The sequence below is a fragment of the Vigna radiata genome, unplaced genomic scaffold (assembly GCF_000741045.1).
Source record: "Vigna radiata var. radiata cultivar VC1973A unplaced genomic scaffold, Vradiata_ver6 scaffold_184, whole genome shotgun sequence".
Classification (NCBI taxonomy): Eukaryota; Viridiplantae; Streptophyta; class Magnoliopsida; order Fabales; family Fabaceae; genus Vigna; species Vigna radiata.
In genome coordinates this window covers 265,566-282,858 of record NW_014541999.1, presented here as the reverse complement: position 1 = coordinate 282,858, position 17,293 = coordinate 265,566, and the positions used below count along the sequence as shown (strand labels likewise).

The window sequence follows — 17,293 nt, the reverse complement described above, 5'->3', positions numbered from 1 at the left end:
ACGATCATGTGGCACTCTCTCATTCTCCATCCCAAATCCATCATCATCATTTGCCATTCTTTCTTCTTCACTATCATCCATTTTATCTTTGGCTGAACCTTCTTCTTCCTCATCCATATTTGCATCTTCCTCAACCATGTTAACCTCATTGTCACCCACATCCGCCTTTTCGTCAACCATGTTAACCTCATCCTCACCCATATCCGCCTCTTCCTCAACCATGTTAACCTCATCCTTACCCATATCCGCCTCTTCACCAGGAGTAATAAACATAATTTCTTCTGCCTCACTGTGAACATGTTCGACATATATTTCAATCTCTTCATCATTTGCCTCTGCGTAGTTAGACAAGTTTAGTGCTTCCCTGTCATCACTCATTCTTCTGAGATTGTTCATTAGTCTTTCTTTGGAGCCCTTCCACCATAGCTTGAACTCTCCATCATACTTGAAATCTTTAATAATGCCCACTGCTTCAAAGTATGACCAACGATCGGGATCAACTCCTTTTATAATGTGTATCTGCCCCTCAACATATTGTAGTCCCTTATTGTTAACGAACTTGCCCATGTGATGCAAAGCCACGTCGAAAACCATTTTTAAACCTACATTGTAACATAAAAAATTTCAAACAAATAACACCAACCCTAAACGAAAATCAAAAGGAAAATATTTACTTACGCATTTCTTCTAATACTTGCGAAGACGTTTTTCACAACAACCCGAACAAGCACCGCAACCACACGAAGCACCACAACGTCACGAAGCACCGCAACACCACCAAGCACCGCAACCAAACCAAACACTGCTACCACAATTGGATGAACAAAATAACCCTAATCGCCATTTCTTTAATTGGATTGAAGTTTCGTAAAGAACCCTAATTTTCCTTCGAAGTGAATAACCCTTAATTTTAGCTCAGTATGAATAACCTTGAGTTAGTAATTTTCAATAACTGTACACATGCCGTAAAACGTGTCATACTCCGTTAGTCAGCTCATTTAAAAGGTAATGCCGTTGGTTGTCGAGGACTAAATATTTCAGTTTCATTAAGGTGAGGGATGAAAATGAAGCAAACTTTGAAAGAGAGACTAAAACTAAAAACGCATGATAATTGAGGGACTAAAAAAATATTTAACCTTAAAAAGAATTAGATGGAAGAAATAAAAAAGTAAAAAAAAAAATAGACAAAAATAAGATGATCCAATAGCAGTGTCTCATATTTCTTAACTAAAACTCCTTTAATCTGCAAAATCCAGAGAATGAATAAAGCAAGAAGTGAAATGGGAAATTTCAAAAGCGAAAAAAAAGAAGTGAATAATAATTTGTAAGATAGAAGGTACGAATGGAAGAGGAGAGAGGGGGTTACCGTTTTTAGTTTGTTAAAAAGTAAAAATAAGTAAAAGTAAAATTAAAAAGAATAAGATTAGAATTTAAAAAAAAAAAATTGGGAGATGAAAGGAGAAGATTGGGTGGTGGAGGGAGTAAGACTCAATTTCATTTCGTGGCCGTAGCCCATTCCAATAAAACATAGAATTTTTATTCCTGCAACTCCATAATTACTACGTGCAGCCCCAGTTACTTTTAAAATGCTCATTTTACTTATTATAGAAGTTTTCCAAACACACATTTCGAAAGTGGAATGCACATTCTGAAACAGTAATATTATAATTATGGCATGATTATCTAAGAAGAACTTTTAAAGCAACCTTTCTGAAAAATTATTTTCAAAGTTTTTCGGAATAGTCAGTTCAGAATACTAATATTACCGATCCAGAATGCGTTTTCTGAAAGTCAAAACTAACCATATAAATATTCTAATTTGGAATGGATGCCTGAATGATAAATATTTTTGGAATGTGTGTTCTGAAAACCTCTAACAAGAATAGGATGGTATGGGAAAAGTTAGCTGGGTGCAAGAAAAAAATTAGGGAGGCACAAAAAGAAAAAGCCCATATAACAGTTTTAGTGCAAAAATCACATAATACATATAACAGTTTTGGCTGATTAACTTCAAACTTGCCATTAGTCGATTATTTATATTAATGTGACTATTTATTGGTAAGTCCAAGGTTATAATTTATAATTAAGAAATTAATGGATTTAATTAGTAAGTATTCAATCGAAGATTGGGATCCCATCTAGAACATGCTAAGGAAAATACTAATTTACCAGCAAGAACTCGCCATGCTTAATGATAATTTCTTTCAAAACAAGGAACTCTTAGTAAGTAAAGATGAATATTATATTTGGACTAATTCATGGTATCTATAGGATTTCATGCCTCTTGCACAAATTCAAACCATGTTATGTCACACACAACATCGATAGTTGGAGTAAAGCTCAAAGCTAGTTCTAATAAACAACTATTGGCGTCACGTAGCAAATTTAATTTATTGAGGCGACAAATTTGTTTGTTAATACAACCAAACACTGTGTCACCGACACACAAACACATACAATTGACTTAAATAACATCAAAATATGCAGATCCAATGTCTAATAAGAAGAGCCCGTGACTGATGCACCATTATCATACTCCCACCACACAAACATTCCAAACTCAACCATTAACACAGCCAGCTCACACTTACTTTCTTCACAAAATTATTGCCACTAATTAATATATACAAACATCACACACTAACATTCAGTAATGCTAGCTAGCTATATTTTATAATTAACTACTTCAACTCCACAAGTCTTCAACAGCATCACACTGCATTGATGGAAATCTTCATCCCAGATTCACAGTGACCAGGATAGTTGCATATGAAGTAGTTCTGTCCTTTTCCCAGCTTGATCTGATCGTTCCCTGAACGGAACACTCTAGCACCTGCTGTACTTCTGCAGTTGCTGTATCCACTCTTATCCACAGCAACCACATTGTGGCTCGTTGAGTCATACTTGAAGACTGCAACAGTTACCACATTCAGCATGCAGTTACACACGGTGAGAAATAAGCATAACACATTTTCTATTACAGTCTTCATTATTTTGTAAAAGTTTTGTTAAAAGATAAACAAGTTAAAACTAGCATTTTGCAGTGTGTGGAGTGGTGATTAAATTTACTTACCTAAGATATCACCAGCTCTGAACCTTTTTCCATTGGGCCAAGTATCAGTGTTGAAGCTCCATCCTGAAGGTCCTCCAACAGTGTAAGTTGCTGCATTAGCACCTTTCAAAAGAACAAACAGGCACAGTAGACAAATCACAGAGACCAAAACCAAAGACTTTGCACTGTCTCTTCCCTGAGACATTCTTGTATAGTGCAGACCTTAACAACAACTGGTGAAATAATCGAACTTTACTTGTGTTGGCTTGCAAGGTTGGGTTGAGGCTTATCCCTTTAATAATGGAATGGATTGTGTGACATTATGGGCCATTAAGATTGTTTTGTTTATACATGGGGACATGTAACTGACTGTTCTTTAATAATTACAGTCAATTCAATAATTTGTTGATTAAAGTAGATGCAACTAAGATGATAACTGTTCAATTGTATGATGAAGTGGGGTCTGTCTGACAATTAACTAATAACCGTGTCCTTCCAATTCTGACACGTCAATGCAACATTGAAAATTTAATAATTGATGGATAGCCTCTACTAACTACATCAAAAAATAAATACTCAATTCATCTCGTTATGAATAGAATTGGTCAAGTTAATTAATTATAATTAATATATAGTTTTCTTTTTATTTTTAAAATATAAATAAAAGTAAATTATATAACTGAAGGTTATCACTCTTAATTTGAGAAATCATTCATATAACTGATGAGTATGATTTAGTGAACAGATTCTCTTTCATCAAAAGTGAAGAAATATCTTATTTTGTTGATAAGGAAGTGATGAATAAATGGTATGAAAGAGAGAAAAAGAACAGTGGGTCTGGAGAATGAACAGTGTAGCCCTAAAAAAAAAGAGATAAATTTAGTTGGAAAAGTAGTGGCGTGATTTTTGGAGGCTTAAAGGAGGAGATTATGCGAAGGTTTTAGATAAGAAGAAATGATTAAAACAAAAATTAAAGTAGGAATGGGAATATTGACTGCATAATTTGGCTGACAGTTGGTGTAGCCCAAAGCTTTGATTGGACACCACTTCTTCCAACCGCTAATATATCTTTCTCCATCTTCCTCACTTCTTTCACAAACGGGATTAGAGACATTTGAATATAATAAATCATAAATAACATAACTTTTCCTCCAACTTTTGAAGAAAATAAACTTATAAATTATTCTCCTTTATCAACTTTGGAGAATATCTCTTCCTATATTATTCATTTTAATGATTTTCTTTATATGATATCATCAAGTTCGTTCTTTATAAATTTTTTAATATTCCTTTGACACATCACTTGAGATAGAGAGGTAAATATCATTTAAATTTATTACAATTCTAATTATGTCTCTAAAAAGTTTAAATTAGTAAACTCATCTTGTTTCACTATAATTTTCCTAAGTGAATAGAATATTAGTTTTTTTGTTAGTTTTTTAAAAAAGAAAAAATTATTTGTATAATCATAAATAATTTGTATATTTATTGAGTCATTTTAATAATTATGGTTCTAACATATTAGAAGTTTATGGTTAACCATTTTTTGGTTGATGAAGCACTGGTCTTGTATTTATATTTTATCTTAATAAAACTTAATTAACTTGTTTGTGTAGGTAAACTTTTACTTCATAAAATATTTCCATATTAAAAATATTTATGTCTTCATTTTATAATTATTACTATTATTTATTATTCCTAATGCAAGTTTTGAAAATATTTAAAATATGTTCAGATATTTTTTATTCTTTTTTTTTTTTTTTTATATATATATATATATATATATATATATATATATATATATATATATATATATATATATGGTTTCCTGCCCCTTGGGACCTCCGGAAGAACATTAAGAAATTATTTTATCATTTTTTATATTTGAATATTCACTAGTTTGCCACGGTTGAATCCAATCAACAAAGGCTTAATAATAATTATCTAGAATTGGACATCAAGCATACTTTACAAATATAATACAGAAACACTGTGAGAGCAACTATGAAACCATCCTGTTAATTTCACTTGATACCTGTAATTACTGATCCCCGAAAGCTTACAAACAGTATTTAATTATTTAGATACATAAACCAAGTTTAAATGAAAAATATATAGTCCATATGTTAGGTTATGTTGCTATCCTAAAATTTGGTTCTAAACTTGATTTTGTAATAAATAGGATTAATTACCTAAAAAAAGTTTTTGATATTTTATGTACAAAAAATAATATTTAATTATGAGAACTGTTTGCAAGTAGTAATTATATCACATTTTTTAAACATTTATAAAATTTATTTAATATATTTATATTAGTTTGTTTTAAAAAAGTCATATGTATATTATATTATTATTACTATTATTATTTATTATTACCAAAACACATTAACTATTTTTAACATCGATATTTTTAAAGTAATTTAAGTAAAATTTAAAATAAGTGAACCCTTAGTAGCCACAGCACATTCACCTAAACTCTAATGGCACCTCAGCATTCGAAAATTCAACATCACGATATAGGACCTCACCTCTAATCCCATCTTAACAAAAAAAAAAAGTATTTTGAATTATGATTTAATCAAATTTAAGTCTATCTATGATTGGTTACAATTAATACATATTTCACTCATTTAAACTTTATTTAAATTAGTTTAAAAATAAAATAGTTTCTATACTTTGAATATCAACATTGGAAGTTCTACGTTAATTTAAGATAATATCAATTCATAGTATATAAATAAATGCAAACCTCACTTTATATACTGATTTTGCAATGTTAAGTTAGACTTAAAATCTATTTCTTAACATATTTGAATCATAGTTATAATTTATCTTAATATGATTGATTGTTTAGTATATTATTTTATCTACTATCAAATTATCTATTAATGTTTAGTACTATACACAAATTTAAAATATATATCTTGATAGGAAATATATGTGTTCGAAATTTCATATTAATTAAAGATAAGATTAGTTTAAATTTATAAGTGGACATAAAACTAATGTTATAAGTCTCTTACAAAATATATAAAAGTATCAAAAGATTTTTATGATGAAAAATTAACACAAAATTTAATGTATCTTAGGTTCTTTGTTGTATAAATGTTATCTGATTAATTGGAAACTGAATTCTTAACTTTTTTATCTTAAAAAAAAGTTAAAACATATTTCAATAAATATTTAAAATAAAATTGGTGGATGAGATTCCCAAAATCAATCGTTTTAACGAAAAGTTAAATAAACAAATAATTATAACTGGCAGGGTTATATTATATGTTTGATTGATAACTTTCATTAATAAAAAAACATTGAAGTTCCCGTACTTAACGGTCATGATTTCAATGTAATTAGTGCATCTAATGTATGGAAAGAAAAAAGAAAAAAGAAAAAAGAAAGTCTGGAAGAAAGAAAAAGAGATGCCATGAGAGAGACCAGTTATTCTGTATTGGCCTCTTATTATTCTTTCTTTGATCTGTGTTGTTCTTCTCTTTGTTTGCTTTGGCCATGTGTCTGATTATGATGAGCCATCTAAATGGAAATGAGAGATGGGTAGCCAAGTGCTTTCTGTTAATTAGGTCCACAATTTCGTTACTTAGTGTTAAAATCTTTGTGTTCATTACTTCCTTTAACTATGTCAAAAAGCAACACATATACATCATATCAAACATATGAGATCATACTTTATAAAGAGAGATGCAGGCCGGTGGCCAAAAATATTGACACACCTTGCTTTTGCTTAATTAAGTCAAGAGATGCATCAATAGTAATTAATAATTTAAGGTTATATCAAACACCAAATACCATTACAATCTCTTATTTGTCTGTAAAACTTTCTCTCAGCTTGTCGACTGAGTTTGTTGTTTGTTCCTATGGATGTCGTTGGAAGTTGAAACAGTTGGTGGTTTGTTTAAAACTTCCTAGATAATGTCAATGGATTTGAAATTTAAGAATGAGTTTATGCCATTATACTGTATTGAGGATATGAAATGTTGTCATAATAAATATGGTTTTTAAAATTAATTTAATTTTAAAAAGTAAAATTTACATAATAACATGTAAATCTTACGAATAATTTAATCATTAGGAAATGATTTAGTCAATTTAAATACTATTTTAAAAAGTAGATCAGTAAAATAAATAAGACAAGCAACAAGATAGAAGTCGTTAACACTATCACATTTCATAAGAAGGATCATTTTCTTTAAACTAGTAACACAAATGCAAAAAGGGTCAAATGAAACAAAAACGCTATTATTAGTGGTGACTTGTTGCACAAAAATTAAATTTTTTATAATATGCAATGTGTCCAACATGTGGTTAAGGTTGAGAGGTTTATGATGATTTGATATAGAGGATTGTGTAACCAGAATCCTGAATTGGAATATCTTGACCACTATCGACAATTAGTATCTGATTTAAATGACTTAAATTAGAGTAAGACATGAGATTACCTTATGATGTCGCTGAGTGAGACGAGGCTCCAGTGTCCACGTATCATGTGCATTTAAAAGGTGTCAAGGACATGGTGTGTATAACAGTGACAATGTTGGTAGGTACTAAGGAAGTTGTGGCAATGTGGGCATGAGAACACTGACCTAGAATGTCGGCTTGCTTCGAAGGTCTTGTAGGATGAGTATAATGAGATGTGGGATGAGGACAAGGAGGAGGAGTCCAATTTCAAAGATTACAAGAAATAGACTAAGCTGGCTGCCATGATAGAGAATGAGCTATAGTAGGAGAAGTAGACAAACCAAATAAATCATTTGAACAGGATCCACTATGTTGATTATGTTTACCACAACAACCTTGATTGTTGTGATTGCAACATGACCCATAGCGATTATTTGAGTGACGATTTGAGCATTGTTATAAGGAATGATCAGGGTCCCATGGGGCTAAAGTGTGCATGGCAGTGTGAGAAGCAATTGTTTGCATCTTCACCAGATCAAATCCCTCGAGAGTCAACATAGAATAGGCTTGGAGGAAGGAAGACAAAGGGTTGTTTTGACAGATCAGGGTGGCTACACCACAAAAGCGATTGAACAAACTAGAGACTAGCTAAAGAACCAAATAATGGCTACTTATAAGAGAGCCAACACTCGTCAACTAATCAGATATTTGTTTGAGCCGTTGACAATTTTCAGAAACATTTTGGAAAGTTATTTAGGCAAGTGGAAGAGAAATCCTGCTCTAGAGCAAAACAACGAAAGTTCTGGTTATCCTGAAAAATGGCAATTAAACTATTACAGGTAGTCATATTCGTGAAGCCTTTTTCCATGATAGTGGCGAGGAGATAAAAAAATGGTAAAGTAGATCCATTGGAGCATAGTAGAACCAAGAGTGGTCCATTGTTGGTGATTAACATCGGTTATAACCAAACATTCTTTCTTAAGTTGAGGGATAATATGGTGAAGAACAATGGTAGCCCACCATGAGTTCCAAAAAGCCCAACCCACATAACGTGGTGGTCCTTCTTCATGCCTAACATAAAAGGGATGTTATTTTTTATATGACCATGAGCCTTAGGTGAAATTCAAGTTTACCTGAAGAGGACGAGTCAAGATCAGAGTTGGTTGAAGACATGGCATCAACGGTGCGACATAGGTGAATAACAAAAAGAAGTGGCGACAATTGGGTTGGTAAGTGGTGGCGCGCGGTTGTTGAGACCAAAGGACAACATGCGAGCCAGAAGAGAGGGGATATTTGCAACTACTAAAAGAGGAGGGACAACACGCGAGTTGGAGAAGGACGGTAGTGAAAATGTGAAAGCAGGTTGTTGGTTGAGGGAAAACATGACGACGATTGGGAGCGACGACAACACAAGAGAGAGCCTTGGAATGTGAAGTGATGCAGAAAAGAATATTTAATAATCTAGTCACAGGGATTTGATTAGCTTAATTACAATATATTAATTCCAAATTGGCTTAATTTCATAAGAATAATTTGGATTTTGTCATTGTCATGTGTTAAGACAATGGCGTGCCACATGGTAGTAAAAGTGTAATGTGACAGTGGTAGTGCAATGTGTCATTGTCAAGCCAAACGTTATTGTCTTAATATCAATTTAGTCTAAGTATTTTTGTATCGTCTTAATTCTCTTTCAATTTTATTTAAAATTAAGCAATTTTACCATCTTCAAATTAAAGCCAAAATTAATTTTTGTATAAATATATAAAAATATTTTTATTCAAGATACTTTTTTTTTAATATTTTTAATAAGATTAATTTTTTTTATATTTATATTTCACATTGAAATTTATTTAAAATTGTTTTCAAATTTTAAATTTATTTGTTTTAAATTGTTATAAATTGCTTAAAATTATTTTAAAATTTACATTTGAATTTATAAAATTTTTATTTTATACCAACTCAAACATTTGTATAGAAATTATTAAATTTTACACATTTTAAAAATATACAATTATTTAAAAGAATTAAAAAATTTGATAATTTATTTTATTTTATGAAAATATATTGATAGACAAATTTTAATTTTTTATTAGTTGAAATTAATTTTTATTTTTTTCTATTAAAATTTAAATAAAATTCAATTTAAAATATAAATTTAAATAAACTTAATTTTGTTAAAAGTATTTAATAAAATATAAATTTCAATAAAAATATTTATATACCATTTATGTAAAAAATAAAATTTGGTTTTAATTTGAAAAAGAATGAAATCGTCTTATTTAAAAGAAAAAGTAGAATTGAATTGATAAAAAACTAAAAGTACATAAACCAAATTATGATTAAAACAATGATACTTGGTATATGTAACATTATAGTGTCACTTGACATGATATCAATTTGACATGTGATAAATTTTTATTCCTAAAAAAATAAAAATAATTTAAAAGAATTAAAAGAAAATTATTAATTAATATGTGACATATCTTTAATGATATTATTATAATACTAACAAAAATAATCTGATTGCATCAAATTTTCAAAAGTTAAAATAAATTAAAATACATAAAAAAACCAGTTAAAGACTTTCTTACAAAAATGAAAACCAATTACATGATTTAACTTAAAATAAATAAATAAATGACATTGAAATTTGTTTATTAGGTTGAACCATGTTAATTCAAAATCATTCAAATTTTAATATTACAAATTAGGTTTATAAAAATAATATATTTTAAAAAATCTAACATTATTTGAAATAAATAATGAAGTGAGTAATAAAAAGTATATAATGAAATTAAAGTATATAACGTTTAGATGTCAAATATAGAAATACTTTAACATTATATTTGATTTTTTTATGCTATTATAATATAATATTCTATTGTGAGATTTGATTTAAATTATTTCTTTAAGCGTCTGTTCGCATGAACAGACAGTTTTGAGAGCGAAGAAATGCAAACTCTTTTGTGTTCGTTTGAGAGGAAAAGTGATGAAAAGCGACGATGCATTTGTGGGATGGATCGATTTTCGGTCACCCGCAGATGTGAAGAGATTTGAAGGGATTGAATGTTAAAGGTCTTATTTGCCCTTCCATTTCAAGAGCATATTTTGACTTTATTTTTGTTATTTTTAATGTTGCAGAGATGTAGATAAGGTTGATGTCCATACGAAGATGAAGAAAAAGATGGTTAAAGATGAATATGAATGCTTGAAGACGAAGAAGATGAAGAAGCAATAGTTGCCCTCTGTTGTTGTTTGCATGAAATACTGGGAAATGTTCTTAACTTTGCATAGAAGGGAAACAGATGTAAGTGTTTGAAACACTCAAACACACACCTGGGATTTCTTTTGCATGTTTTTAACTCAGCACGTGGCAAATGAAGTTCATAGCTGTAATGGATCATAAATATATTTGTTTATAATAATAATAATAATAATAATAATAATAATAATAATAATAAATAATAATAGTAATAATAATAAAAAAATAAAATAATAATAATAAGACAATTTTTTTTCATGTTAAAATTTAATTTTTTTTCTTATAATAATTTTTACAATTATATATAATATTAACCATTATAATTTTATATTACTTTTATTATTAAGAGTATTTTGGTAATCTTTAATTTCTACCAATTAAATAAATTTTTTAAATATGTTGCATCAATCAAATCTTACACTAATTCTCAGATACTTTACTCTCAAATCCACTCTCAATTACCCACAAATTCATTCAAAAAAACAACAAAAAAATTACCATCAAATCCACTCAAATAATCTCCCCCAAATCATCTCCTCCAAATCCTACCATCCGAACACAGCATAAAAGTTTTAGAGAGTGTGAATGTATTTTAAATTGTAATTGATATATTATAAATTTTCTTACATAATATTATTATTTGATTGTCATTAAACAATGATCATTAAATATTTAATAAAAAAATATATTCTTTTTTTCTACATTATCAAATGTCATAAAAATAAAAATCATAATTATATAAATATTAAATAAGAATAACAAATTTAATTGAATAAAAGTTAAATAATTATAAAAAGGTGTAAAAATTAATATAACTTTTTAGACTACTTAATTTAAAATAAAAATAAATACGAGAACAAGAATTAAGACAAACGTAAAAGAAAAGGTCAAAAATAAAAATAAAATTATAATTATTCATATGTTTCATTTACTTTGAAAAAAAAAATGAAATATTATTAATACTTATACTTAAAGAAAAAAAAATCTTTTTATTGAGATATATTCAAACAATAAAATAGATTCTAACATTACCATTATAATGGGATGATATATGGCACTACTATTCTATTTCCCTCTTAAACAAACCTCAAAACCACCACATCTTTATCCGTCCGTCAATATTATAACTTTTACAGAATTCTGGAAACGCTAAGGCTATTTCGAAAGGATAATGATATTTAGACAACATTTTTTTGACAACATTTGAACATTGATTACGTGTCAATATGTGATTGGTCAAAATTTAATTCACAATCAATAATAATAATCATAAACATTATTGTAGAGTAATTTTTGACCAATCACAGACACGTAATCAATGTTCAAATGTTGTCAAAAAAATATTGTCTAAATATCATTATCCATTTCGAAAACGTAATTCCTTTCAAAGTAAAGGAATAAGTGTGTATACAATTTGAGTGTAAGAGTAGTAAGATTGAAGATTGGCTATGTTTCGAAATTGACAAATTCTTAGCGCTATTCAACCATATAATTTTCTATCCATAGCTAAATATGTCTAAGATAGTGGCTATGACTAGAAGCTATGATGTAATTTACAGAAAAAATATAAAACCTATTTATACATAAATTATGGGTTAAAGCTATGACATGAGTGTGTACACGTGTCACAAACCAACCTTTCTCTATTTAATTCTCTACTTCCCAACTACCGCCACTACCTATTTTAACTTTTTAACTCCTCTTCTACTCTTCTAGAACAATCATACAAAAAAGTAAAATCAAATTTATATATTTAAGGGACTAAAAAATATATTTCATTTAATAATAATATGCATTTGTTGGACTCATTATACAGAAATAAATGTATTATGTTGAAAAAAAAAATTGAATTTTTTTGAAAAATTTAATGTGAGAAGGATTTTGTTGGGCATAAGAACAACAAAAATTAGATTTAATAATGTCTTGCAATTATAGATGTGAGTGACGAACTAACTAAATTTGTACCTGTCTTTCTCGTAGTTGGTTAATAATGGACACATGTTCAATTCCTCACATTTTAAATGAGTTAATTTAGGAGTGTTACTTCCAACTTCAACCCTGCTTTCATCACAAGAAAAAAAAAACAGTGTGATTTTTCTTTTATTTTTTTTCTCTCTTTAAGATTTGTTGATAATATTAATGACTTTTTAAACATTATTTTTTTGGTTTACTGGAATTATATATGAATTCAGAATTTTACGCAAAATTACCTGAAATAGTTTTCATCACTAAATGTTTTAACTTTTAAACTATGTTTTACCCTTTGAGTGACCTATAGTGATTTTTCATTTGAGCTAGAGAATGTATTGTTGCCCGTATTTTAGCTTTTATACACACACATGATAAAATAAAATAAAATTTAATTTTAAAATTAAAAAATTAAAAGAGATATATAGGGTAAGAAAATCAGGAATATAAAGAAAAAGAGATTCTATTAGTCTATATATGAAATACTTTACCTAAAAAGAAAGGAAAATAAAATATTTATGGAGAGAGTGAGAACCAATAATCTCTCTTTCAAGTTATGTATATTTTTTTTTATGAAGAAATGTTTTTAGATAAGTTGGGTTCACAAATTCATCAAAGTTAAATAATGTCCTCAATGCTATACCAAAACACTTATAAAAATACTTATAGTGTTAATGTTCATTTAAATCCACGTTCTTATATGGAGTATGAACTATTAAAACAACAACGAAAATTGGCTAAAATGTAGAGATTAAATAAAAGCATCAAAATTGATGAAATTTAGTGAGTCTCTCTCTCTAAAAATAAAAGTGATAATGAAATAAAAATAAAAAGATTAATTAAAAATGAAAGTCATAAATAACTTATAGGAAATTCAAATCACATATTAAAGTAGGAAGTAAGTCCCACCAAATAAATTTTGAATTATAAATCAAAACTAAGTTAACAATTTTGTTTGTCCAAGAATTTCTACAAAGATATGTAAGAAACGAAAGAACATATTCTCCCACACACACCATTTACATTTTTGCACAAATTAGTTGTGAAATAGATATGAATAGCTTGCACGTTTTGCAATAAAGCAAAAGCTTATTGACATTTTGAAACATGGTTTTAATTTAAACCTCGTAATAATACACCCACTATAAAAATATATTGTATACATTATTCATGCCCTATTACACATCATTTTTCAAATCATACTCCTCCTCTGCCTTATATTTTATTGCCATGTGTCCAAATTGATAGTTGTGACGTCATTGTTTAATTTCAGTCACCATTTTACGTCAGAATAAGTATGTCAAGAATAGCAAAAGAATATTTCGGTTGTTGCATTCCAAGGACACATACTATCTATAACCAAGCTATTTCCTGTCCACCAAATTACACAACCATTTACAATTATAATATTATTTTGCTAACTCATATGAATTTATCTTGCAATAAATAACAATATGATGGATCAGCCTACAAAACAAACGAATTTGATAACTGCACTTACGATAGTTATCTAGGTAGAAGTCTTGCAAGAATATCAATACAAACAATATATATCTAGCAATTTCTTAATTCTATTATGAATTAATTTTCAACTATTATTGCGTGTTTATAAATCATAATAAATAATACATACCAAAAAATAGTCTTATGAAAAATAGAATGATAATTTTGAAAGCACTCTGGGTGTTCTAACATACTGATAAAACAACTAAAGAGATATCATTATTAAAATCATTAATTCAGTGTAGTTATAATTAACCTAACTATTATCAGTGTAGTTATCATATACAAAAATAATAATAACATAATTACAAAAAAAAAAAAAGCATAAAAAGTCAGCTTCGCTATACTAAATTTAATCTGATTTACCTACTAACTTTCCTATAAGAGATTCTACAATAAACACAAAGCATCAATGACTAAGATTCAGGCATCATCATCAATCTCNTGAATTGTTGAGCAAGGAAGAGTTAATGCATGCATTGCATTCATTAAGAAGATACACCAACATTTGATCACAATCTCGCAATTAGTATGTGTGTGTATATATATAGGCATAAAAGATAGCTGCATATCTGCCACTACTTTTATTCATATAGTGAGCTTTGAATCGAAGTTGCCATTGCAAAAATAGAGACAAGACATTGTAGTGATCAATGTCTGCAAATTTTGAATACCATATTCACTTACTGGGTATATTTACCCCAAGCCTCGCGCAGCAAACGTGCGTCTCACACTAATCACCACCCTTAATCAGATCATCAACACTCAAAGCTTTATTCTTCAGACGGGGACATGGAAATAACATTAAAGTTATAAACAAAAAAAAAAAAAAGTTGGAAAATTTTCACTCTAAACACAACCTGATGATGAAAGGCCTCATCATAATTACGATGGCCTTTTGCAAAACTATAAACTAGAATTGCTATTTGCTAAATGCTAGAATTCATAATGGAGGNTGAATACTAGAAATCTAATTAAACTACAATCATAGATGTATCATACGAGGTTAAATAATTAAACCATCGAATGGTCATTATGATGAAGAGACACCCACACCAAGAAAATCAATGAAAGGAACTTGTTTGGATTCGATATTGGTCTCATCTTCAGGTGTTTGTTGTTGGTGATCTTTCTCTGTGGAAGCCTTCAACTTGGTGAATGTGGATGAGTTGTTATCGCAAAAACTCATCAAAAAGTTTCTCTTTATCCTTCCATCATTATCAGAATCAAGGAAACTAAAAGGACTTGTTGGAACGACCCTCTTGTAGTTGGGAAGAGAGAATGCAGGATTTGGATAAATTCTGTAAAGAAACGATCTATCTGAGTTTCTGGAACATTCTGAGAGATAAACACTAGAAGAGCAAGAAGAACTGTTGAAATATTCTCTCCCTCCTTTTCTATCCATTACAGTAGAACCGTTTATGGTGGTTGGCACAGAAGCAAAATTCCAAGACGCCAGAGAACTAGAGGGAGTAGCATCTGCAACTATCCTATTATTAGCAGTCGTATTATTGTTATTATCCTTATTATTATCGAGGCTCCGAAAGTCAAAGAATCTTCCATTCTCCAACCCAAATCTCGTACCAAACAAAAGGTCTTGATGAGAGTGTGGTGTTCTCTTCTCGAGGAACGTGTTGGAATCGTTGTAAACATCTTGGAAACTTCTTTTCCCACATAACTTGGATTGTTCCCTTTGCTTTCTCGCCATTATAACGTGCCAGTGGTTCTTCACAGCATTATCAGTTCGGCCAGGGAAAAGCCTCGCTATGAGAGCCCACTTGTTCCCGTGAATTCGATGAGCTGCGAGTAACCTCTCTTCTTCCTCTTCCGTGAACGGTCTTCTGTTGATTCTTGGGTCAAGCTGATTGAACCACCTCAATCTGCAACTTTTCCCTAAGGAAACAAAATATGATCATATGATTAAGGTTTATTATGAATCACAGACACAGAGACATGCACAATTTTTATGCAGATAATTAACAACTTTATCTATATATGTATACAGATGTTAAATATAAAGTGCTTAAGAAATGAATCAAGTTGGCTCTAGCGAGGTGCAGTAGTATTAATTAAAGGTAATCAATAGTAAACCCTTGAATTAGATCTTCCAGTGTTAACTAAGATTTTTAATTAACTTGGTGGTAATGAATCAGACTTATGAGAGATTGAGATATATAGAAGTAAATGATATGATATATACCTGATCTTCCTTGAAGCTTCTCAGCAATTGAATTCCAGTTTTGAGCACCGTATTGTTCAACAAGTTGTCTAAGCTTTTCATCCTCAGCAGGTCTCCAGTGGCCTCGGGGACAAGTCTTATTAGGGTCTTCACCTGCTGAAGAATCCTCCATGGAATGAAGAAGAGAGACGGTTACTGTGGATGGAGGTTGAGGGTGGAGATATTATGGTGGCGAGAAATCTTGAACATGAAGCAGAGAAAAGAGAAGTGAGGAAGAAGATATATAAGTGGAGGAAGGAGGGGTTGGTTTAGGGTTGTGGATGGTAAGTCACTTTTGTTGTCTTCACACGACAGATTGTGCCCTGTGAACATGTTCTTAAATAGAGACCTTATCAAAATCCTCTTTGCTTTTAACAAGAAAAACAAAAAAAATGAAAATTCCTATTGCCGTTCCTTTTCAAATTCCCTCAATTATTATATAAACCATTTCACCACGTTAATAATCAAATCCACTTGTTTGGTTACCCTATAGTTCTTACTAAAGGGACGTCTCTCCTTGATCCAAGACTGTGGTTGATTTCCCACATCATTCATAAAATGAAGCAGTTTCTAAGCAATATCAATAGACTAAGTTGTTGGACATTTTATCATTCTTACATCAAATATTATTATGCTAAATAATATCCTTCCAAAATATTTCTATCTATAATAAATGCTCATCAGCACACCTTTTTCTGTGTCTTCTATTCTACATGATCAATTGCATATTTCTGTCTATATTATTAGTTACTAACTTATTGATTTTGCACTTCATTAAAAAAAAAAGAAAAGTAAATAGTATTCATATCTCTTAAATTTAGTATAAATAGATATGTTAAACTTATCTTTATTTTAAAGTTTTATCACATTCATTAGA

The 17,293-nt window shown here is 29.6% G+C and overlaps 2 protein-coding genes across 2 annotated transcripts; both read right to left on the bottom strand.

The window, feature by feature from the left end:
* Positions 1-2,350: 2,350 nt before the first annotated feature.
* On the bottom strand, positions 2,351-3,342 carry LOC106778839 (basic blue protein). The gene is made up of 2 exons (XM_014666835.2): positions 3,074-3,342; positions 2,351-2,911 (listed from the first exon to the last, which is right to left on the bottom strand). Exons 1-2 carry the CDS (start codon positions 3,255-3,257, stop codon positions 2,712-2,714), a joined length of 384 nt encoding a protein of 127 aa, XP_014522321.1. The 5' UTR covers positions 3,258-3,342; the 3' UTR covers positions 2,351-2,711.
* Positions 3,343-14,725: 11,383 nt separating this feature from the next.
* On the bottom strand, positions 14,726-16,757 carry LOC106778842 (transcription factor LAF1). The gene is made up of 2 exons (XM_014666838.2): positions 16,399-16,757; positions 14,726-16,091 (listed from the first exon to the last, which is right to left on the bottom strand). The coding sequence occupies exons 1-2, from the start codon at positions 16,547-16,549 to the stop codon at positions 15,232-15,234; spliced, it is 1,011 nt and encodes a 336-aa protein (XP_014522324.1). The 5' UTR covers positions 16,550-16,757; the 3' UTR covers positions 14,726-15,231.
* Between the last annotated feature and the right edge of the window lie 536 nt (positions 16,758-17,293).